General features: G+C 34.5%; 1 protein-coding gene across 1 annotated transcript in view; it reads left to right on the forward strand.

The window, feature by feature from the left end:
- Window positions 1-18,397, forward strand: part of LOC145246594 (D-lactate dehydrogenase, mitochondrial-like) — a 129,532-nt gene extending 111,135 nt beyond the window's left edge. Inside the window, exons 11-12 of the mRNA XM_080108254.1 lie at window positions 124-235; window positions 18,200-18,397. Of these exons, the coding sequence (XP_079964380.1) occupies window positions 124-235; window positions 18,200-18,368 (281 nt within the window). The 3' untranslated portion in view covers window positions 18,369-18,397. The remainder of the gene's footprint in view (window positions 1-123; window positions 236-18,199) is intronic.
- Window positions 18,398-20,000: the final 1,603 nt, after the last annotated feature.

Consider the following 20,000-nt stretch of genomic DNA (forward strand, 5'->3'; position numbering starts at 1 on the left):
AATAAATAACTGCATTAGGATGGTTCTACTTTTCTCTTATTTATTATTTTTTTTCATTTTAATTTTATTTCTATGTTGTCTTTGCACGTGAATTTTTGTGATCTTTGTGTTTTTTGTGTATAGGACCAATTGTCGGCCATGTTGGAGATGGTAATTTCCATGTTTTCTTTCCTGTGATGCAAGATGACCCAACGGACATAAAGAGAGTCAAAGAAATATCAAATCGTATGGCAAAGTGAGTCTTGTCTCAGCTTTTCAACTTTTTTTCTTCTAACATTTTTTTTCTGATCAGTGTAAACGTTGCTTTGTTCCAGGCGCCATTGTCGGCCATGTTGGCGATGGCAATTTCCATGTTGTCTTCCTTATTGATCCGGAAAGTTCTGATGATAAAATCAGAGTTCAACAAATGGCCGATGTTATTGTCAAGTGAGTAGATTGTCGCAATGCAAATGTAAGATTCTCATTAGCGAAATTGTTGTTTTCAACGAATGCGTATGTGCGTTATCGCCAGTGAGCGATCAAGGGAAACACCAACAAAACAAAGTATGTTAACATGCGTGCATGATCGCTGGTCTTTATTGTCCGAGCATCATTTTTCCAGGCTTGCTTCTGATCACCTCGTGGTTGTGATCTTCTAACTACTAATGCATGAAAACACAATGGAGACTTGCTCACGTTTCAAACGTTTTATCAGGTTGACAAAGAAGTTCTTGCGGTTTTTAACTTAAATTCAGATGAACATATCTCAGCTAAGACAAAAATTCATTGATCAAAATAAGCACCATCAGAATTAACACACTTTTGCCAACGCAAAACTGGTGTATTTATGCCAGTAAGAAAAAATCTTGCATTCTGGTAGCAATGAAATTGCTGAATGCGTTTTTGATGTCACTTAGGTTTTTGAAGCATTTCTCACGCAGAAAGTTGAGATGCTTGAAAACGTATTACTTAGTATGTGAGAGGTCTGGAGAGTATGGTGGATGAGGTAACGTGTTATGTAATGGATGGCTGGAACCATCATACATAACTGAAAAGAAAAAACTTTAATAAAAGATTTAAAAGAATGGGCATCGAATAATCGATTGTCTACCAGTTGAAAAGAGAAAGTGCTTACATCATAAACAGAGAAATCGGACGACGATTTTTTTGTTTACAAAACAAAGAAACGTGACATTCCTCGTAAGCTCTGGAAGTACAGATATTGGCATGAGTGGGTAATTCACGTGTCGCTCGGTTGAAGATAAAATCGAATGATCATCTGAGGTCAAAACGTAAAAAAAGAACGCATGTTCTATTATCAATCAACTGATTGACAGAACGCGTGGATAGAAAAAACAAAGCGACAAAATGCCAATAAAAACGGTGAATCTAGCAGAGAGAGCTAGCAGAGCAGAGAGAGGAGAAACAAGGGACAGCATGTGTTGCTGAAGACCGGATCGTTGAAGCGTCATTTTCCCTCCTCAGAGCACTGTGAGAAAACTGTTACTATCGCTGTGAACTTCAGAACCACCAAAAGAAAAAAGACGAACTGTTTTAAATTGTATAATATTGTAAAATATAATTTTATACAAAAACAAACGCAATTGTGACTTACATCTTTTAATGCATATTTTTAAGTTACGGCTGATCGTTCTAAGTGTCAACCGCTTTGTTTTCAGGTTCAACGTTGTTATGACATTTTTGACAATTGACGAGAGGCAAGATAAGGAAAAAGTGCCAGTCTAAGGTGAGATAACTCACTAGTCTTAACTCGTTGTCATGACAACCGCTTAGTAAACAAGTGAACCCATGGACGACCGACGTAATTAAAACTGCTATGTACCACAGCCAGGGAGTCCTACGCACTATTACGATTTCCCAACCTGGGGGGCCACTCCACAATACAACAAACGTTTAATAGCCCTATTTGTCCAACTTCTGCAGGGTTGGTTTAGCAACGTGCGGTTGGGCACTGTCATGGTAGGTGGCCTGGAGAGTATACCGGATGACGCAGAGTTTTGTAGCCCAATTCATTCAACTTCTGCAGGGTCGGTTTAGCAATGTGTGGTTGGGCATTGTCCTTGAGAAGAATTGGGCCTTTTCTGTTAACTAATGCTGGGTGTTGCTGTCGAAGTTTCAGATGCATTTCACCCATTTGTTGACAGTACTGATCTACCATAATTGTTTCGCTTGCATTCAAAAAAACTGTATTGGATGAGACCAGTTGCAGATGACAAAACAGTCAGTATGACCTTTTTTGGTGCAATTTTGGCTTCAGGAAGTGTTATGGAATTTCGTCGGCATCTAACTATTGAGCTGAGCATTACTGGTTGTCATAAAGAACCTAATTTTCATTGCAGGTCACAACCCGGTCGAGAAACAGGTTGTTCTTGTAGTATAAAAGAAGAGAAAATGACACTTCATGATGGCGTTTCTTTCGGTTGTTGTTCAATTTGTGAAGCACCCATTTATCAAGTTTTTTTGACTTTCCAATCTCTCAAGTTTTTTTTTTTTTTAAAGTGGTTGGAAATCGTCATATACGTCTAATTCAAAAGCACATTCTCGAACAGTTGTGCATAGATTGGCTTTGACTAAGGTTCTTAATTGATCTTTGTCAACATCCAATAGCTGACCACTATGCTCATCACTTTCCAGAATCTTGTCGCTGCCAGAAAATTTCTTAAACCACCTGTGTGGTCAGTAGTAGTTTCTGAACCAAATGCTTTGTTAATATCATGACCTGTTTCAGCAGATTTTCGGCCTAGCTTGAATTAGAATAACAAAATTGTGCGAATTTGCTTTTTTCTATCTTGTATTCAATGTTCTGAAAAGAAGACATAATTGTTTTAAAACGACTGTAATTTAAACGATTAGATAGAGTGAAAATCGCTCTTTAAGAATGATATATAAAGTAAAGGTATTATAACGAAAACTTATTTGAAAATACATCATTTGATATAAAAATAAAAAATTCTGCAAGAACTTTCTCCTCAACCTAATATTAGAGAAAGTTATTTCTTACTTAGTCATACGGGCAGAGTCTCAAAGCAAGAGTCATTTAGATTCTCTCTACATTTTTAGACGCATGTGTCGTCATATCTATGTGATATCATTGACACCTGCATTTCTAGCACATTTTGTCTAGGGAGGTAACTCTTAACTTCCTCACTTCAATCACATCAGCTGCACTGGGTCCATTTCTGTTTGCCGCCAGGTTATCCTGACATGTACTAATGTAACTCTTGCCAAAATTCATACTTGTTAACATCCGTAACCCTTGAGCCCTTGGGGGAGGGGCATAGGCCATCTACAACATTTATAGATGTTTCTGTAGTGAGGAGTTCTTTTTTACAGGGTGAGGGTGCTGGCCGCATGCCTAAAAGAATGTATATACAGCGCCTAGCCTTCCCAAATGGTCACCCATCTGGTACTGGCCAGGCTCAATGTTGCTTAACTTTGGTGATCTGGCGAGAACCAGTGTGTCAATGTGATTGTGCCGTAAATACTTGTTAACATAATTTCTACTTATTGCTGTAGGGTACTATTATATAACAGAAAATGCAAAAGTGATTTGGTCAAATAAATGTAGATGCAACTTGATTTCTTTATTAAGTATTAAGAATTCAGGTGATCGCTCGTCCCCCTCTCAGTACAGGCCAATAAGTCTCCTGTGCGTCATGAGTAAGTTGCTGGAATCTGTGTTAAATACAGAAATAATCAACCATCTCAACAAAAATAACCTTCTTAGTGACACTCAATATGGTTTCCGTTCTGCTAGATCTACAGCAGATATGCTTACAGTTATATCTCATAGGATTAGCAAATCTCTCGACGGAGGCAACCTTTCTAGGGCAATTGCTCTTGACATATCTAAGGCCTTTGATAGGGTATGGCATAAAGGTTTACTTCACAAGATCTCTAGCTATGGTATAGCTGGAAATGTCTTCTCAATTATCAAATCATTTCTTTCTGATAGGTTCATAAGAGTAGTAGCTGAGGGGCAAGAATCAGAAGCTCACAGTATTAATGCTGGTGTCCCTCAGGGGTCCATCCTGGGCCCAACTCTTTTCCTGATCTACATTAATGATCTTCCAAATCACATCCTTACATCATTTGTAGACATTTATGCTGACGACACTACCATTTATGGTAGCACATCTAAGACAGTAAACGACCAAGTTCTCTCCGATTCTCTCTCCTCTGATCTTGAGCACGTAGTACGATGGGGAAAGGAGTGGCTGGTTACTTTTAATGCATCGAAAACCAAGCTTCTCTCTTTACATCATCAACATTCTGATCCACATCTGGCATCAATTGAAATGAATGGCTCTCGTCTTCAGGAGGCCTCAAGTTTTGACAAGCTTCTGGGCTTGACCATTACTCCTAATCTTAAATGGAACACGTACATCAAATCTGTTGCCAAGGCCGCTGGAAAAACGGTGGGATCTTTCTATCGATCCGGTAGATATCTCACTGCTGATGCAATTCTCTATCTATATAAGAGCCAGGTACATCCAAGAATGGAATACTGTTGCCACATCTGGGCAGGAGCTGCTAGAAAGGACTTGTCCTGCCTTGATAGAGTTCAAAATAGACTTCGTAGCCTCGTAGGAAATGTCCTTTTCTCTTCCCTGCAACCTCTATCTCACAGAAGAGATGTTCTCTGATGTATCGTTATTTTCATGAAAAGTGTTTGACTGAGCTTCAGTCTATGGTCCCCCCTCGCCTAACTTTCACAAGAAACACTCGTCTAGCTGTAAACACTATCAATAATTCCCCCCACTCTTTATCTGTGCCTAAACCTAAACGTAGATTCCATGAACAAAACTTCTTTCTTAGAACTGCCCGCCTGTGGCATTGTCTTCCGTTTTCCTGCTTTCCGGTTTACTACAATATGGTTGTGTTCAAGTCTAACGCAAATAAGTTCTTGATGAGCCGTTTCATATAAGTTATCAAATTTACCGAATTTTCATTAGTAATGATTACTATATTGTCCAATTTCTACTGTACATTCTTTAACCCTTATCCTTGAGTGGCCTCTTGACCTTGATAATATGGTGATGCCTGTGTAAAAAAAAACAAAAAAACTTGACAATACTGTGCGTTTAAAATCAAATATAGATCTGGTTTTATGGCATAATCACGCTGTCATACAGGTTTTCATTAGATCACTGAAGGTAAGCAATGTTGACTCTGGTCGGTACGAGATGTCAGAGTAACAGTAACGTCATATCCTGATAATAACCACGAATACCACTTAGCTCCACATCCCATTTAGAGACCTATCTTCTTTTCAAGCAGATTTTCTCAGCTGCTTTTCTTTCTTTTTCTCTCTAGTGACTTTTTTTATTCATAAAATTTGAATCGCTTTCTTAAGAGAATTCTCATAAAAATATTTTTGAGAAATTTAGTCCGAGCCAAGAGTGAGCTATATTTTTTTTTTGTTTTCGTTATCAGTGCCAAGAAAACAAGCATTGATTGTATTTACCTTGAACCAGTAATAAGCCAAATCTGCAGGGTCAAGGGTTGTGAACATGATACCCTTGAGATCATGAGTTTTGATTCAAGTAATTTCCTCTCTTCTATATTTTCATTTTTTTAATTTTTGAATTACCTTTGAAAATTATACCTGTGTGCATGTGTCCGCCTGAGTATACATGTGTGTTTGTGTGTATATAATGCTTAGGAAATTATATATATATATATATATATATATATATATATATATATATATGAATACTATTTGTATGCTCGTATATATAATTATACATATGTTTATAAATGTCTGTGTGTATAATATTACACATGCACACACATATATGATTATACATGTTTATATATATATATATATATATATATATATATATGACTACTTCATTTACTCACATAAATTAATATACGAAAGTATAAATTTATGCGTAAACTTGAAGTATTTATTGCAGCAGTGCTCAATACGTAGGTAGAGCTAGGTAGTAAGTTATAAAATATATATGGCAATTAAGCCACACAGAATATTCCACGTTTCATCCACGCTAGGATTCATCAGGCTATATATATTAGTGATGGGACGATTCCAATTTTTTTTTTTCCGATTCCAATACAATTACTGATTCCGATTCTTTTAAAATTTATAAGTATTCATTTAGAGATTTGTTGATTTTTGTAAATTTTTAAATTATTACATACACCACGCTAATTTCCGGGTATATTTTTTCTGAAATTTTTTCCTTGTAATTGATCGAAAATTGTAAGACAACAAAAGATTTATTTTGATTTTAAAACAAAGCCAGATTGTATCAGTTCGTCGTTAGTGTACAACATGCTACATGCTATTTGAAAGTTTCCATAAACAGTTGAAAATAATCGATGGTTGGAAGGCAAGATGACAAAACGATGTACGAACAAAATATTTAACAACCCCCCTCCCATTTTTATGAACGAATTTCTAAATAATAATGTTACTATTTAGAAAACCATTTTTAACATAGAAAGGGCGTGGGTTTTGTTAACTATTCAGTGCATTCTCTATGAATTAAGTGAAAATTGGGTTATTAAATTGATTTGCTGTAAAAAACAAAACAAAAACAAAATCGAAATGCAAATAATAATAATAAAAATTGTAGATTAATACTCTTAGCTAAATCCCCATTACAAAATGAAATGTTACTTCTATATGTGAAACCCTGAAAAAAACTTGATGGAATTTCTTTCATTTTAGTATTTAGAGTGGAGGTTCAATTTAGAATATAAATTTTACATAAAATAATCATTTCTGAGCCATTCTAATTCTTTCTGAGCGTTAACTAAATTGTTTATCATTAACTTAAGTTCGATTGACAACGTCGTAAAAACCATACGTAATCGCTTAAAAAAGTAGAATCCCCTAAATAAACACACATAATTTATCTTTAATAGAAAAAATATTTTGTTTTTGGTTAATTGTCCTAACACACTGGAATGTTTTGGAAAAAGACGCTTATTTTTTTTTATTTTTTTATTTTTTTATTTATTTTTTTTTACACAGTGATCACCACTTATCAAGGCCCGGAAGCCACTCAGGGATAAGGGTTATTGCAAGTACATTACGTTAGTGAGGAGATTTGCTGAAGTGTTTACTTAAGGGGGCGGTTCATTAGGAATTTGTTAACATTGGACTTGAAGACATCCAAGTTGTAGTCCGGAGGGAAGCAGGCAGACGGAACAGAGTTCCACAGGCGTGCAGTTCTAAGAAAGAAGCTTTGTTCATGGAATCCGCGTTTTGATTTAGGCACAGATATAGAGTGGGGGAAATTTTTGACAGTGGATTCAGCTAGACGGGTGTTTTACGTGAAAAATTGGCGAGGGGGGACCAGAGATTGGAGTTCGGACGAGCATCTGCCATGGAAATAACGATAAAACAAGGACAGGCTCGCAACGTCTCTTCTGTGGGAGAGAGGTTGCAAGGTAGAGAAAAGGGCATCCCCCACTAAGCCACGAAGTCTATTTTGTACTCTGTCAAGGCATGATAGGCTGTTTTTGGCAGCTCCTGCCCAAATATGGCAACAGTATTCCATCCTTGGCCGTACTTGGCTTTTATATAGATAGAGAATTGCATCAGTAGTGAGATATCTTCTGGAGCGGTAGAAGGATCCCACCATCTTTCCAGCGACCTTGGCAACAGACTTGATGTATGTGTTCCATTTCAGATCAGGAGTAAAGGTGAAACCGAGAAGCTTGTCAAAACACGGGGCCTCACCCAGACGAGAGCCATCCATCACAATTGATGCCAGCTGGAGATCAGAGCGTTGATGATGTAAGGATAGGAGTTTGGTTTTGGATGCATTAAAAGTAACCAGCCACATCTTCCCCCACTAAACCATGCGCTCGAGATCAGGGGAGAGAGAATCAGAGAGAACTATGTCATTTACAGCCTTTGATGTGTTGCCGTAGATGGTCGTGTCATCAGCATAGATGTCAACGAATGATTTAAGTATGTGTTTAGGGAGATCATTGATGTAGATCAGGAAGAGAGTTGGGCCCAGGATTGACCCCTGAGGGACTCCAGCATTTATATTGCAGGCCTCCGATTTTTGTCCATCTACCACTACTCTTATGAGCCTATTGGAGAGAAATGATTTAATGATTGAGAAAACAATTAATTTTGCGTTAAATTTATGTGTGAAACTGACCCTGCACCTTAAATTCCTAAATAAATCGTTTTATATTTATTTTTTATAATCATGAGTGTTTTTAATTAATATTTAATAGTTACGTGTACATATAAATACTGTATTTTCATGAAATTATCGGTGATTATTCTTCCGTTGTCGTTGTTTGCTAACCGCAATTATAACTTTGTCTTGCAAAAAAAAAAAAAATCGATTTGCCATTGTTTAGGCTATTGCATGCAAACTATCTGAAAAACAGTTTCGCATATAAATTCACCTCTTTTGAGACAGTGTTTTAGGAACAGGTAATGGATTTTGTTTTTAATTTTGGCAATGTTCATGTTCCCGGTCAAGCTGTGGTATAAACTATTTCATTGTTAAAAGTCATAAAAGACACGACCCCTTTCTACTACAAACCCTAAGTCCGGGTGATAATACAATAAAATAAAGTGATTACTTGTGGTTTTATAATTTTGCCAATTGGGCTTTGGGGTTAGTGGTAAAAAAATTAGTTAACTGCTTCAAAACAATTAGAATGGCCTGGAAACGGGTGATCATTTTACGTTAAATTTATGCATTTAGGAAAATTAGACAATAAAAGAAAAAAGGCAATGGAAGAAAGGGAAATGAAAAAACGGCCATTTTGGCTAGCTTGGAAAAAAAATGGCAATTATTGAATAAATATCGATTGAAAATAAATTATAGAACAGTTTTTGCGGGAGATATTGGTTTAAGAAGAGAGCCGCCATCCTTCACTCAAATCAAAAAAAAAAAACAATGTATTAATTGTTCTGTTTTGTATTTTCGAACTTGGGAATTTTTCTGTTGAAATCTGCACATAATTTGGGTCAGAGGTTACGTCGATCGAAAAGTTAACAAAGTGTAGTATCTGTTCTAGTGCTACACTTAACCTATTCTCTCCTCGTTCAATGAAGGAAAAATCCTTCTAGACTGACGCAATTTTTATTTTAGTTCTGACCCAGAGAGCCCCTTTTTTGAAGCTGGATATTCCCCACATAAAAAAAAAAAAAAACGACCTTGTGTCTAACTTTACCCTCTAGAGGAAGCAAGTAAATAGGAACACTCAACATAAGAACAGTAGTTCGAAGCATTTTCATAACTTATAAAAATCGATTTTATTTAGTTTGAGGTGTGTGTGGTTTTGGGTAAATCCAAACTCCGGGGGAGGGGGGGGGGTTAAAATAAAAAAAAAGTTTTGGTAGGTTAGTATGAGGATCGAACCCTTGAGGCAAAGTTGGAAATTAAAGTGTGAAAAAAAAAAGTGCAACGTTAACCATTGGCCCACACAGAGACATGTTTGAATTTATTTATTTAACTATTAAAAACAGGTGTCTGCAATAAAAGTTAATTCTGCTGCTTCGATTTGACCTAATTAAGAAGGTCAAATAGAAGTCTCGCAGTTAACTTTTGTTGCGAGGCAGCGTTTGGGTTTGTTTACCCAAATTTGACTGTTTTTTTCCCCAACAGATGTTGGGGAGGGGGAAACCAGCTTCCAATTGTCCAGATTGAATAGCAATTGTCTGATATACAAGATTGATCAAAGCTGATTGCTTCGGACGTTTCCCGGTGCGATTGCCAGGAACAATGTTAGCTTTGAATTAGTTTCGCTTTTTATACGAAAAAGCCGAATCAACACGTGAGAAGGCAAAATAGCAATAATTTTGTAAAAGTCGATGTAAATAAATCTAGACACGACGCGCTTTCCCAAGTCCTAGATATTATTATCTAGGACCTATATAAACACTTCTAAGTGATCGTTACCCCCCCCCCCCCCCGGGAGCTTGTGCGAAAAAAGCCTTTGCGAGACATACACGAAATGGTCACACACATTTTGCCTTTTATATATATATAGACAGCTAGACTAGCGGGGGTACCCGGCGTTGCCTGGGTGTTTCGAGGTGTGTGTGCTCTTAAATCAAAAAGAAACACGGTGGGGGAGTGGGGTTTAAAAAGTCTTGGTAGGTAGGTAGGATCGAACCTGAAGCCCTGAGGCGAAGTTGGAAAATAAAATGCGAAAAAACATGACACGTTAACCGCTCGATCAGCAAAAAAGAGTTACTGAAAGACGTTTGAATTTATTTAAGTAGGAAGAGAATTGACAGGCGCCCGCACTTAATGACTTAATGAGGTCAATGAGTTAATACTTTCTGCGGGACAGTTTTTAATGAGGTCAAAATCTGGTTTGTTTGTTTTTACCATACTTTAGGGAAAACCAGCTCCCCCATTTCTTAGGGGAGTGTCCAGATGAAAGCACTTGTCTGATATGACATTAAAAAGCCGACATTGACCAAACGTTTACATCCCTTTTCAGAAACCACCTGGTCGTGGGCCAGGGAACTGCCGATTCGAATCCAGTTTCGCTTTTTTATGCTGAAAAGTGAAAGAAACACGCAGCAATCTAAAAATCTGGAAAAAATAGCGCGTGAATGTCGGGCAAATTAAATACATATGCGACCCTTGTTCGTAACTTGTAGATATTATCATTTAGACAGCGTATAAAAAGTTTTAAGAAGGAGTGAGCCGACCGAGAAACCCATCAAAAAAAGCCTTTTGCGGACATACACAAAAAACGAACATACATACACACATTTTCGCTTTTATATTTATAGATATATATTAGTGATGTGACGATTCCAAAATTTTTACCAATTCAATTACTGATTCTGCTTTAAATTCCCGATTCTGATACAAGTAATTATTTTAGTCGATTTAAAATTTCAAAAAATATTTCAAATAATATTTAATTAGAGATGTAATGCTTTTTAAAAATGTTCAAATGACTATAAATTGTGTAATATCTGCATATATTTTGTAAAACGTAAAAATACACTTGAGAGGGGAGGAGCGTATATTACAAGAATAGATCCTCTAAATATTTTTCTGTGATGTTTTCCTTGTAATGGATTGAAAATTGTGAGAAATTTTCTTTTTCTTTTTAAACAAAATATCTCATTTGCATTTGTTTGTCGTTAATGCTTATTGAACTTTTCATAAACGATTAGAAATAATCGACTATTGGTATGCAAAATAAGAAAAAAGTGTAGGAACAGAATAGTTAACAAATCTCATCTCATGTAAAGAATGAGTTTCTACATAATAACGTTGCTATTAAGAAAACCGTTCTTAACAGTGAGAGAGGTATCTTCCGTCTATGAAGAAACGTTCATGTTTTTTCTCGCAAATATAGAGATTTGATCTAATAAGGTTGATTTGTCTTACTGTAAAAGGAGGAAGATGAAAAAGACAATAATAATAGCAAATAGATTACATTAGTTCAAAATGAGATTCTACTTTTTTTAGATGATTACATAGTGGAAAGAGTAAAAAATATTTTAGAATTTTGACTGGGAAAGCAATTTTGCTCATGTATCTCTAATATTATATAAATGTAACAGACCAACCAATACAATTCTATATCGAGAAGGGTGATTTTACAATGGAGGAACTTCTAAATGTACTAAAGAAGACCAAGAATTGTAAAGCTGCAGGCTTAGATAACATACCTCTTGAAGTATGGAAGACAGATGGTTTCAATGACATACTTCTTAATTCATGCAATTCTGTATATAATCAAAATATTATTAATATATGGAGGGAAGGATGCATACTTCCCTTCCCTAAGAAGGGTGACCTAAGCATACCAAGCAACTACAGAGGAATAACACTCACTCCAATTGCAGTAAAAATCTACAATGCCATGCTTCTTGATCGTATCCAACCAAAGATCGAAGAAGTGGTTTATTTTATACATGTCTTTAAATAGTAATTGATATTTGTGTTTGACTATATAAGTATGTGCATATGCGCCTACATATGTATGTATATGTTTATATGGGGATATGTATACATATAATTTTACCTTATAATATATATATATATATATATATATATATATATATATATATAATGTTTTACCATTCGACTGTACATAGAGGAAAAATGGCCAGCATATGGCATTCCAAATGAAGTCATTAATGCTTTCATGATGCTATATGAGCACACTCGAGCAATGGTCAGGTCCCCAAATGGGGACACTGAATTTTTCGACATCCGCACTGGGGTTCTACAAGGAGATACTCTTGCTCCTTGTCTTTTGATTGTCTGTCTTGACTTTGTACTTCGCACCTCTGTTGATATACACAACATGCTAGGCTTCATCCTAAATGAATCCAGAAACAGACGTCATTAATCAGCACACATAACTGATGCAGATTACGCAGATGACGATATTGCTTTGTTCGCGAACAACACTGCTGATGCGCAAACACTGTTACGTAAGCTAGAAAAGTCAGCAAATGACATTGGTCTTCACATAAATGCGGATAAGACAAAGTTTATGACTTTCAATGTGAAAGGAGAGATCAGGGTTTTGGTTGGATCAACACTGAAAGAAGTCGCTGAGTTTACGTATCTGGGCAGCAACATAGTTTCCACAGAGAGAGATATCGGAATTCGCATCTCAAAAGCATGGACTGCATTGGATGGACTACATTCAGTATGGACTTCAGGACTGGCTGACAAACTGAAAAGGCAGTTCTTCAGGGCAGTGGTAGAGTCTGTCCTTGTTTATGGTGCTACAACCTGGACACTCATCAAAAGATTGGAAAGAAAACTAAACGGCACATACTCCCGTATGCTAAGAACAATATTAAATATATCTTGGCAAAATCATCCCACAAAGCAGCAACTTTATGGCAATCTACCTGCTATATCTAATACCATCAGAGAAAGATGCCTACGATTTGCCGGTCATTGTCTGAGGAGCAAGCATGAATTGGTGAGTGATGTATTGCTATGGACTCCACGACACGGATGCGTAAGCAGAGGACGACCTAGATCCACGTACATCCAACAAATAGCACATGACGATCTGAGGCAACTGATGGAAGACAGGAAACTCTGGAGAGGAAGAGTCACATTGGTCCGGGCAAGGAGCCTGTCATGATGATTATGATTATATAAATGTCATTTTGTGAGTGTGTGTGACTTACTTATTAATAAGTTTTGAAATGACTGAGCGTTTCTTTCACAAATTTCACACAATTTACATGTCTTAGATATGTTTTGTGCAGAAATTTATCCAATAAATTTTGAAAATCGAAAATATTTGATCCTAAAAATAGTCTTTCTTTCTTTATAGATAAAAAAGAATTTTTACAGGGTAATATTTTACATTGCACCGGCCAAGGGAGATAATTTTCAACAAATAAAGAGATTCAATTTTCAGCAAATCATTTCTTTAAAAAAAAAAAGAAGCAAAACTACTGTCATCTGGAGAAATAGCTCAATGGTAGAGCATTCGACTACAGATCGAATGGTCTCCTGTTCAAACCCGGGTGTACCTCTATTTTATTTTAATTTTTTCTTATTAATGAGTTCAGTTTATGATAAAATTGAGGTACAATTTAAAATTACCGGAAATTACTTCTTTGTTTGCATATTTTAAAACTAAACGTTAATCAGAAGTGACTTTTCCAGGGCATTCATCATTAAGCCCAAATATTAGCTGATGTGATACTGTAAAAAAACATACACATAATTTGATAACCGACATTATCATTATTATTATTGTTTTTTTTTTGCGAATTAGTCCACCGGGCAAATTACTCCTCGTAATATATAATAATCAGTAGAAGATTGATTCTATAATAATACATATGCAATCTGCATAAATTAAAATATCACGTTTAAGCGTATTATACGACTGGGCAACACTGGGTGTACAGCTTGTTAAATGTAAAATGATAATCATTTTCGGTCCATTCTAACTTTTTAATCTTGTCTAATCACTCAAAAATTGAAAATTAAACAAAATTCTGGTAGAACACAACATTTTTGCTCGATTGTCGATATTTATTTGATGTGTTTCTACCAGTGTTTGTTTAGTTTTTGATCTTTAGCAGTTATTTTATGAGCAGGATCGGGATACATTCAAGCCATTTTTTCAGAAACTGAAAGAAAAATATTTCACCTTTATGTATCTATAGATGTGAGAGCTTTAATAAAAAAGAACTTTCGAAATGAAAATAGTGTGGTAGAGGTCACACCTTAAAGTATTTCTCATGTACAAAGGGGTTAAATTGATTGTAAGCCAGGTAGAGGTCATTTTGCATGCCAGCAGGTGTTTGCCTCAACTGTTAATTACCATCAAAATGTCTGTTCCACAGAAACATTAAAAAAAAATTTCATTTTTTGCTTTATTGTTTTTTGTCCCCACCCCAAAGAAAGCAAAACGTTTCTTTAAATCAATTTCTGAGGCATTAACAGTCTTGAAGAAGTGCCAATATGCATAGATGGGGGAGGTTGGTTTTATGGCAAATCAACCACAGTGGATCATTCCATGCCAGATATAGTTTGTACATGCATATGATTTGTATAGTCTGAAAATAAATAGTTCGTCAGACAATTCTTTTTTCCGTTTCCATTTGACCCATGATTTAATGTCAGATTTTGTGTTTTTGAGTATTTCCTGGTCTGTTTTTTTTTTTGTGGCATTTTGATAGTTTTCTTCCAATTCTATTTGTTTCTCTTGCACTAACTCTTGCATAACTCAGGAGTTTTATTCATTGTTTTGGTTTTTTGTTTGTGTCTGAACTGGCTTTTTGTGACATTTAGATCTGAGTAAGGGTTTTTTAAACTAGGTTTTGTATTTGCGTGTTTGTGTAGTTTCCATACAGCAAGGTTGTTTTTTTGAGATCTTGATGGTCTTGATTTCGGGAGGACTCTGGTATTTTGTGGTAGTTTTTCTACCGCAGAATCTTGTGATGGTGTTTCCTGTGATTTTTTAACATCTTTTGTTATATAGGTAGGGTTTGGGGGTGAAAATTATTTAGATTGTTGTATGGATGTTTTATGAAGGTCAGAAGTTCGCTTGGATTTGTTTTCTTATGAAGAGGTTACATTTTTGCCATTCAGAATTGGAATTGGTTTGCAATGGTTGAGTTATTCCTGAGTAAGAGCAAGCTGAATGGATATTCTCGACAAGGAAGGAAATGTTCTGGGTGTATTTAATTTTTATTACCTCTTTTTCTTTCTGCCATTCTTCAGAGTTTTGAGTCAACCAAATGTTCTTGGCAGTTTATGCATTTCAGCCATTGACAATTGGCTTCTTGATGGTCAGATCCATTGCATAATTTTTACTTAATTTCCTTCTAGTAGTTCCTATGATGCCCAAACTTCTAGCAATTATAACATTTAAGTAGATTAGGAATATAAGTATCCACTTTCGTTATTATGAACCAAATCTTAATGTTTATTGGACGCTTAGAACAAGATGTATGTATTGGTGTTGAGTTCTTGACAGTTTTTTCTTTTTACATCTGTTACAAGTTTTTTTTTTTTTTAAGTTTTGTTTGATTTCGTCTATTGTGCAACTTCTCTCTTTGTGGACTTCTCTCTTTGAATTATTAAGAAATTTATGAAGGTTTTTATTTTTATATTCTATAGATTTATTCATTTATTTTTTTATATTGTATAGCTTTTATTAGTACTCAATAAATGGCAAAATGACCCCCTGACAATAGTGGAATGGTGCCATAAATAGATAGTAACATTTAATGCTAGTAAGACTAAGCTGCTTTCCTTTAACAATTACAAGACGCCTCTCTAACCACTGATATCCATAGCAAATAACTCCCTACCTGCAAATTCTTCCTTCAAACTCTTCTGCTTAGCATTGACAAGAAATGCAGAAATAGTTTCCTCCCTGTATATGCGTGTATGTAAGTAAATTATATATATGTGTGTATGTTTTTATGTATACGTATATGATATGCATGTTTGCATATGGTTATATATGTAGATATATGTGTGTAGGTGTAACTACGTGTATAGGTATTAATGTGTATTATATGGATATGCGTTTACGTTTAGTGTGAATATAAGGAACTGTATATGTGCATTGTGTATGTGTGTGTGTGCGTGTGTATGTATATATGTTCGCAGGTGTATGAGAGCATAGATGTTTTATGCATGTATTTATGTATATGTATGCATGTATTTGTGTATATGTATGCATGTAGAATTTTGTGGTTTTCTTACATTTTATATTTATTTATATTTTATATTTCTGTGCGTATGTGCAAGGAAACATACCAAACGGTGTGTGTAGGTTTACTACTTTCAACATACCAAACGGTGTGTGTAGGTTTACTTCTGAAATATGCGTGTGTGAAAATCGAAAATACTGTTTTCCCCATTCTGGGTGGCCATTGGGAATATGTGGACTACCTAAAGTCTGACCGCTAGCTATAGACGACATAGAGTCGGACTTCTGAAGTAATTTACAAAGCAAAACAAAAGAGGGTAACCTTAACCTTTGGGTTATAAAAAGAATATAAAAAGAATAAAAAAAATAAAAAATTGTCCCTCACCGAAGTTAAGATAAGAAAAGATAAAAGACTGTGAGGAATGGATTGTTCAGAGGCCTTGCTTATCCTCCCCCATACCAACCCCTATTCTATGACAAGGTTCTAATTTTGGAAACGATATAAGAAAATGTTTTTATATCTTGAAATTTCAGTTTTCGAAGGTAATTCTTGGCCTGAAGACGTAATCTCCCCAATAACGGGTGATTACAGAAACATGTATGCACATATGTAGCCATCAATGTTTGTATAAATAAATTTATATATATATATATATATATATATATATATATATATATATATATATATATATATATATATATTATTGTTAGGACGATTAATCGGGAATCGGGAAAATCGGAAATTTTGGGGGTATTGGAATCGATATTAGAAAAATTTGTGCCTAATTTCCGATTCCAAAATCAATTCTTTTAATAATTTTAAAACTTAATTTTCCATTGCTTTTGCTGTGATAAATCTTTATTGTTTGTAAACTATTAATAAAACTAAATTCTATAAATAATAATAACATCGAAATAAGATGTAATTGTTTTATTTACGTAAAATAAAGAAAACAAAACTTGAAACTTTGCAGCAGTTCACTAGGTAAACTATACAAGATTGCAATTTATTTACACGGTATCAAAAGAATTGTTTAAAATTAAAGAAATATTTATTTACACGGTATCCAAAGAATTGTTTAAAATTAAAGAAATATTTATTTACACGGTATCAAAAGAATTGTTTAAAATTAAAGAAATATTTATTTACACGGTATCAAAAGAATTGTTTAAAATGAAAGAAATATTTATTTACACGGTATCAAAAGAATTGTTTAAAATTAAAGAAATATTTATTTACACGGTATCAAAAGAATTGTTTAAAATTAAAGAAATATTTATTTACACGGTATCAAAAGAATTGTTTAAAATTAAAGAAATATTTATTTACACGGTATCAAAAGAATTGTTTAAAATTAAAGAAATATTTATTTACACGGTATCAAAAGAATTGTTTAAAATTAAAGAAATATTTATTTACACGGTATCAAAAGAATTGTTTAAAATGAAAGAAATATTTATTTACACGGTATCAAAAGAATTGTTTAAAATTAAAGAAATATTTATTTACACGGTATCCAAAGAATTGTTTAAAATTAAAGAAATATTTATTTACACGGTATCAAAAGAATTGTTTAAAATGAAAGAAATATTTATTTACACGGTATCAAAAGAATTGTTTAAAATTAAAGAAATATTTTGTCAATAAAAACAATATCAAGCATTATTGCTAATTACATAAAAACAGAATATAAAAAAGTGTTGTTTTTTTTTTATCTTTAATTTATTTATTTTATGGGTTTAGGCTTTTGTCCGGTTGGCTTTTGTCCGGTTGGGTTTTGTCCGGTAGGTTTTTGTCTGCTCCTTCACTCAGCATTGACAAATATGACAAGGAATTTACAAAACGGTTAATGAATTAATGATATCAAGTATCATGCTTCAGTTGTTCTCTAAATAGAAACATTAATTGCGAACGCATCCTTGTCATATCAAAGAACGTATTGTTGATTTTATATGCCTGGCCTTACAGTTTGTGTGGACTTATTGGTCAATTAATTAATTAATGGGCATACTAACCATTATGTCATAAACTTTATTTGTTTTTCTTTTTCTTTTTCTATTTCAGGCGAGCGCAAGCTCTGGATGGCACTTGTACTGGTGAGCATGGCATCGGCCTGGGTAAGCGGCATTTCCTTGCTGACGAAGTTGGCCTTGAAGCTTTCACAGTTATGAAACAGCTTAAAGCTACTCTGGACCCCAACAATATCTTAAACCCAAACAAGGTTTTATTGTAAATAGAAAAGAGAAAAATTCTTCCCAAAAATCATTATTTTTTTTATTTTTGGAATGTGCTGATTGTTACCTTCTGGAGAACAATTTTGAAACTCGTAGAATATAACAAAACAGGAAATAATGGAAGGAATGTTTGTCTTTGAATGCGTATATATATATATATATATATATATATATATATATATATATGCATTTATATATCACTGAGTAACTGTCAGACCTGGCGTAGCCCGGGAGTTAAATTAATGTTTTTTTTTAATGTCTATTTCTATAAATATTTGAGGCAAGTAGCTTCCAAAACTTTCAGTATTTTAATACATGACAAATAGCAAAGAAATTTAAAGACAGAAAAAATTGAATTTTACCAAGTAGTTCATTAAAATGGCCAACTTGTTTCTTAAGAAACCAAAATGCATTTAAATGGATTTAATTTCTCAAATTTTATTTTTTTATAAATAATTTTTTTTTTTTCAAAAAAAATTATTGAACAGTGTAGTTTACTGCAATAAGTAACCTTCAAGTTATGTAAGTGTTTAATTTGATCAGGATATGAGGTTCAGGCAATCAAGCTGTCCAACATATACACAGATGCTTTGTTTATAGTGGTGAAGGTTTTGTGTGGGAGCATTTACACTTTTCTGAACCAGCGCTAAAGACAGTCGGTACAAATGATTGCCACACGACCAAGGAGACAGTAGACGTTGGGTTTTATATCAGAGTTCCTTTTACTAGGTGCATGTCTTAACGAAGATGGAAGATGCGTTTCTCCCAGTGGTTTTAAATACGCCCCTCGGATACTAACCTGGAAAGTTTTACGTTCTGACACAATACATACAGCGACTAGTATTCCCAAATGTTCACCAATCTGGTACTGGCCAGGTTCAACGTTACTTAATTTTGGTGATATAACAAAAACCGTTATATCAATGCGATTATGCTGAATATAGGGTTTGACTAGGGTAAAATGTTATAAACAATTAATCATTCTTACAGGAATTCAAACTATGTAGCCGAAAGCGGTGAACATTGACCTGTAAATGAAAGTATAACAACATAACACCTTGACCTTCGGGGCAAGATCATAGTGTAGTATCTATTCTGATGCTACATTCACCTTTTCTGTCCTCGGTCAGTAGAAGAGAAGTCCTTTATGACGGAGACAATTTTTATTTTTGTTCCTGACCAGATTGCACCTTTTTGGGGAGCTGGACCCCCCCCCACATTAAAAGCCAACCTTGTGCTAACTTTGCCCTCGTGGGGAGGAAAGTAAATAAGAACAGCATAGCAAAATGACTATTTATATTTATTTATTGCGAACTATTATTCTCATCTTTATTAGTTGTTGCTTCACTTGTCGTGAAACATCAACTAATAAAGATGAGGATAATAGTTCGCAATAAATAAATTAATATAAATAATTCTCATCTCAATAATGAATTCAAATTAAAATAATATATGAAATGACTATTGTTTTAACTGAATTGAATACGTATTAATGAAAACATAAGCAATAGAAGTTATTGTTGGTTGGGTCAAAAGTATCCAAATTGCGGACTTGGCTACAGCTTGTTCAACATTGATTTTGATGACGTAATAGATTCTGAAATTATGAACTAATGTGGTGACTATTTTAA

This window comes from Euprymna scolopes, chromosome 24, assembly GCF_053919585.1.
Source record: "Euprymna scolopes isolate OS-2025 chromosome 24, ASM5391958v1, whole genome shotgun sequence".
Lineage (NCBI taxonomy): Eukaryota > Metazoa > Mollusca > Cephalopoda > Sepiida > Sepiolidae > Euprymna > Euprymna scolopes.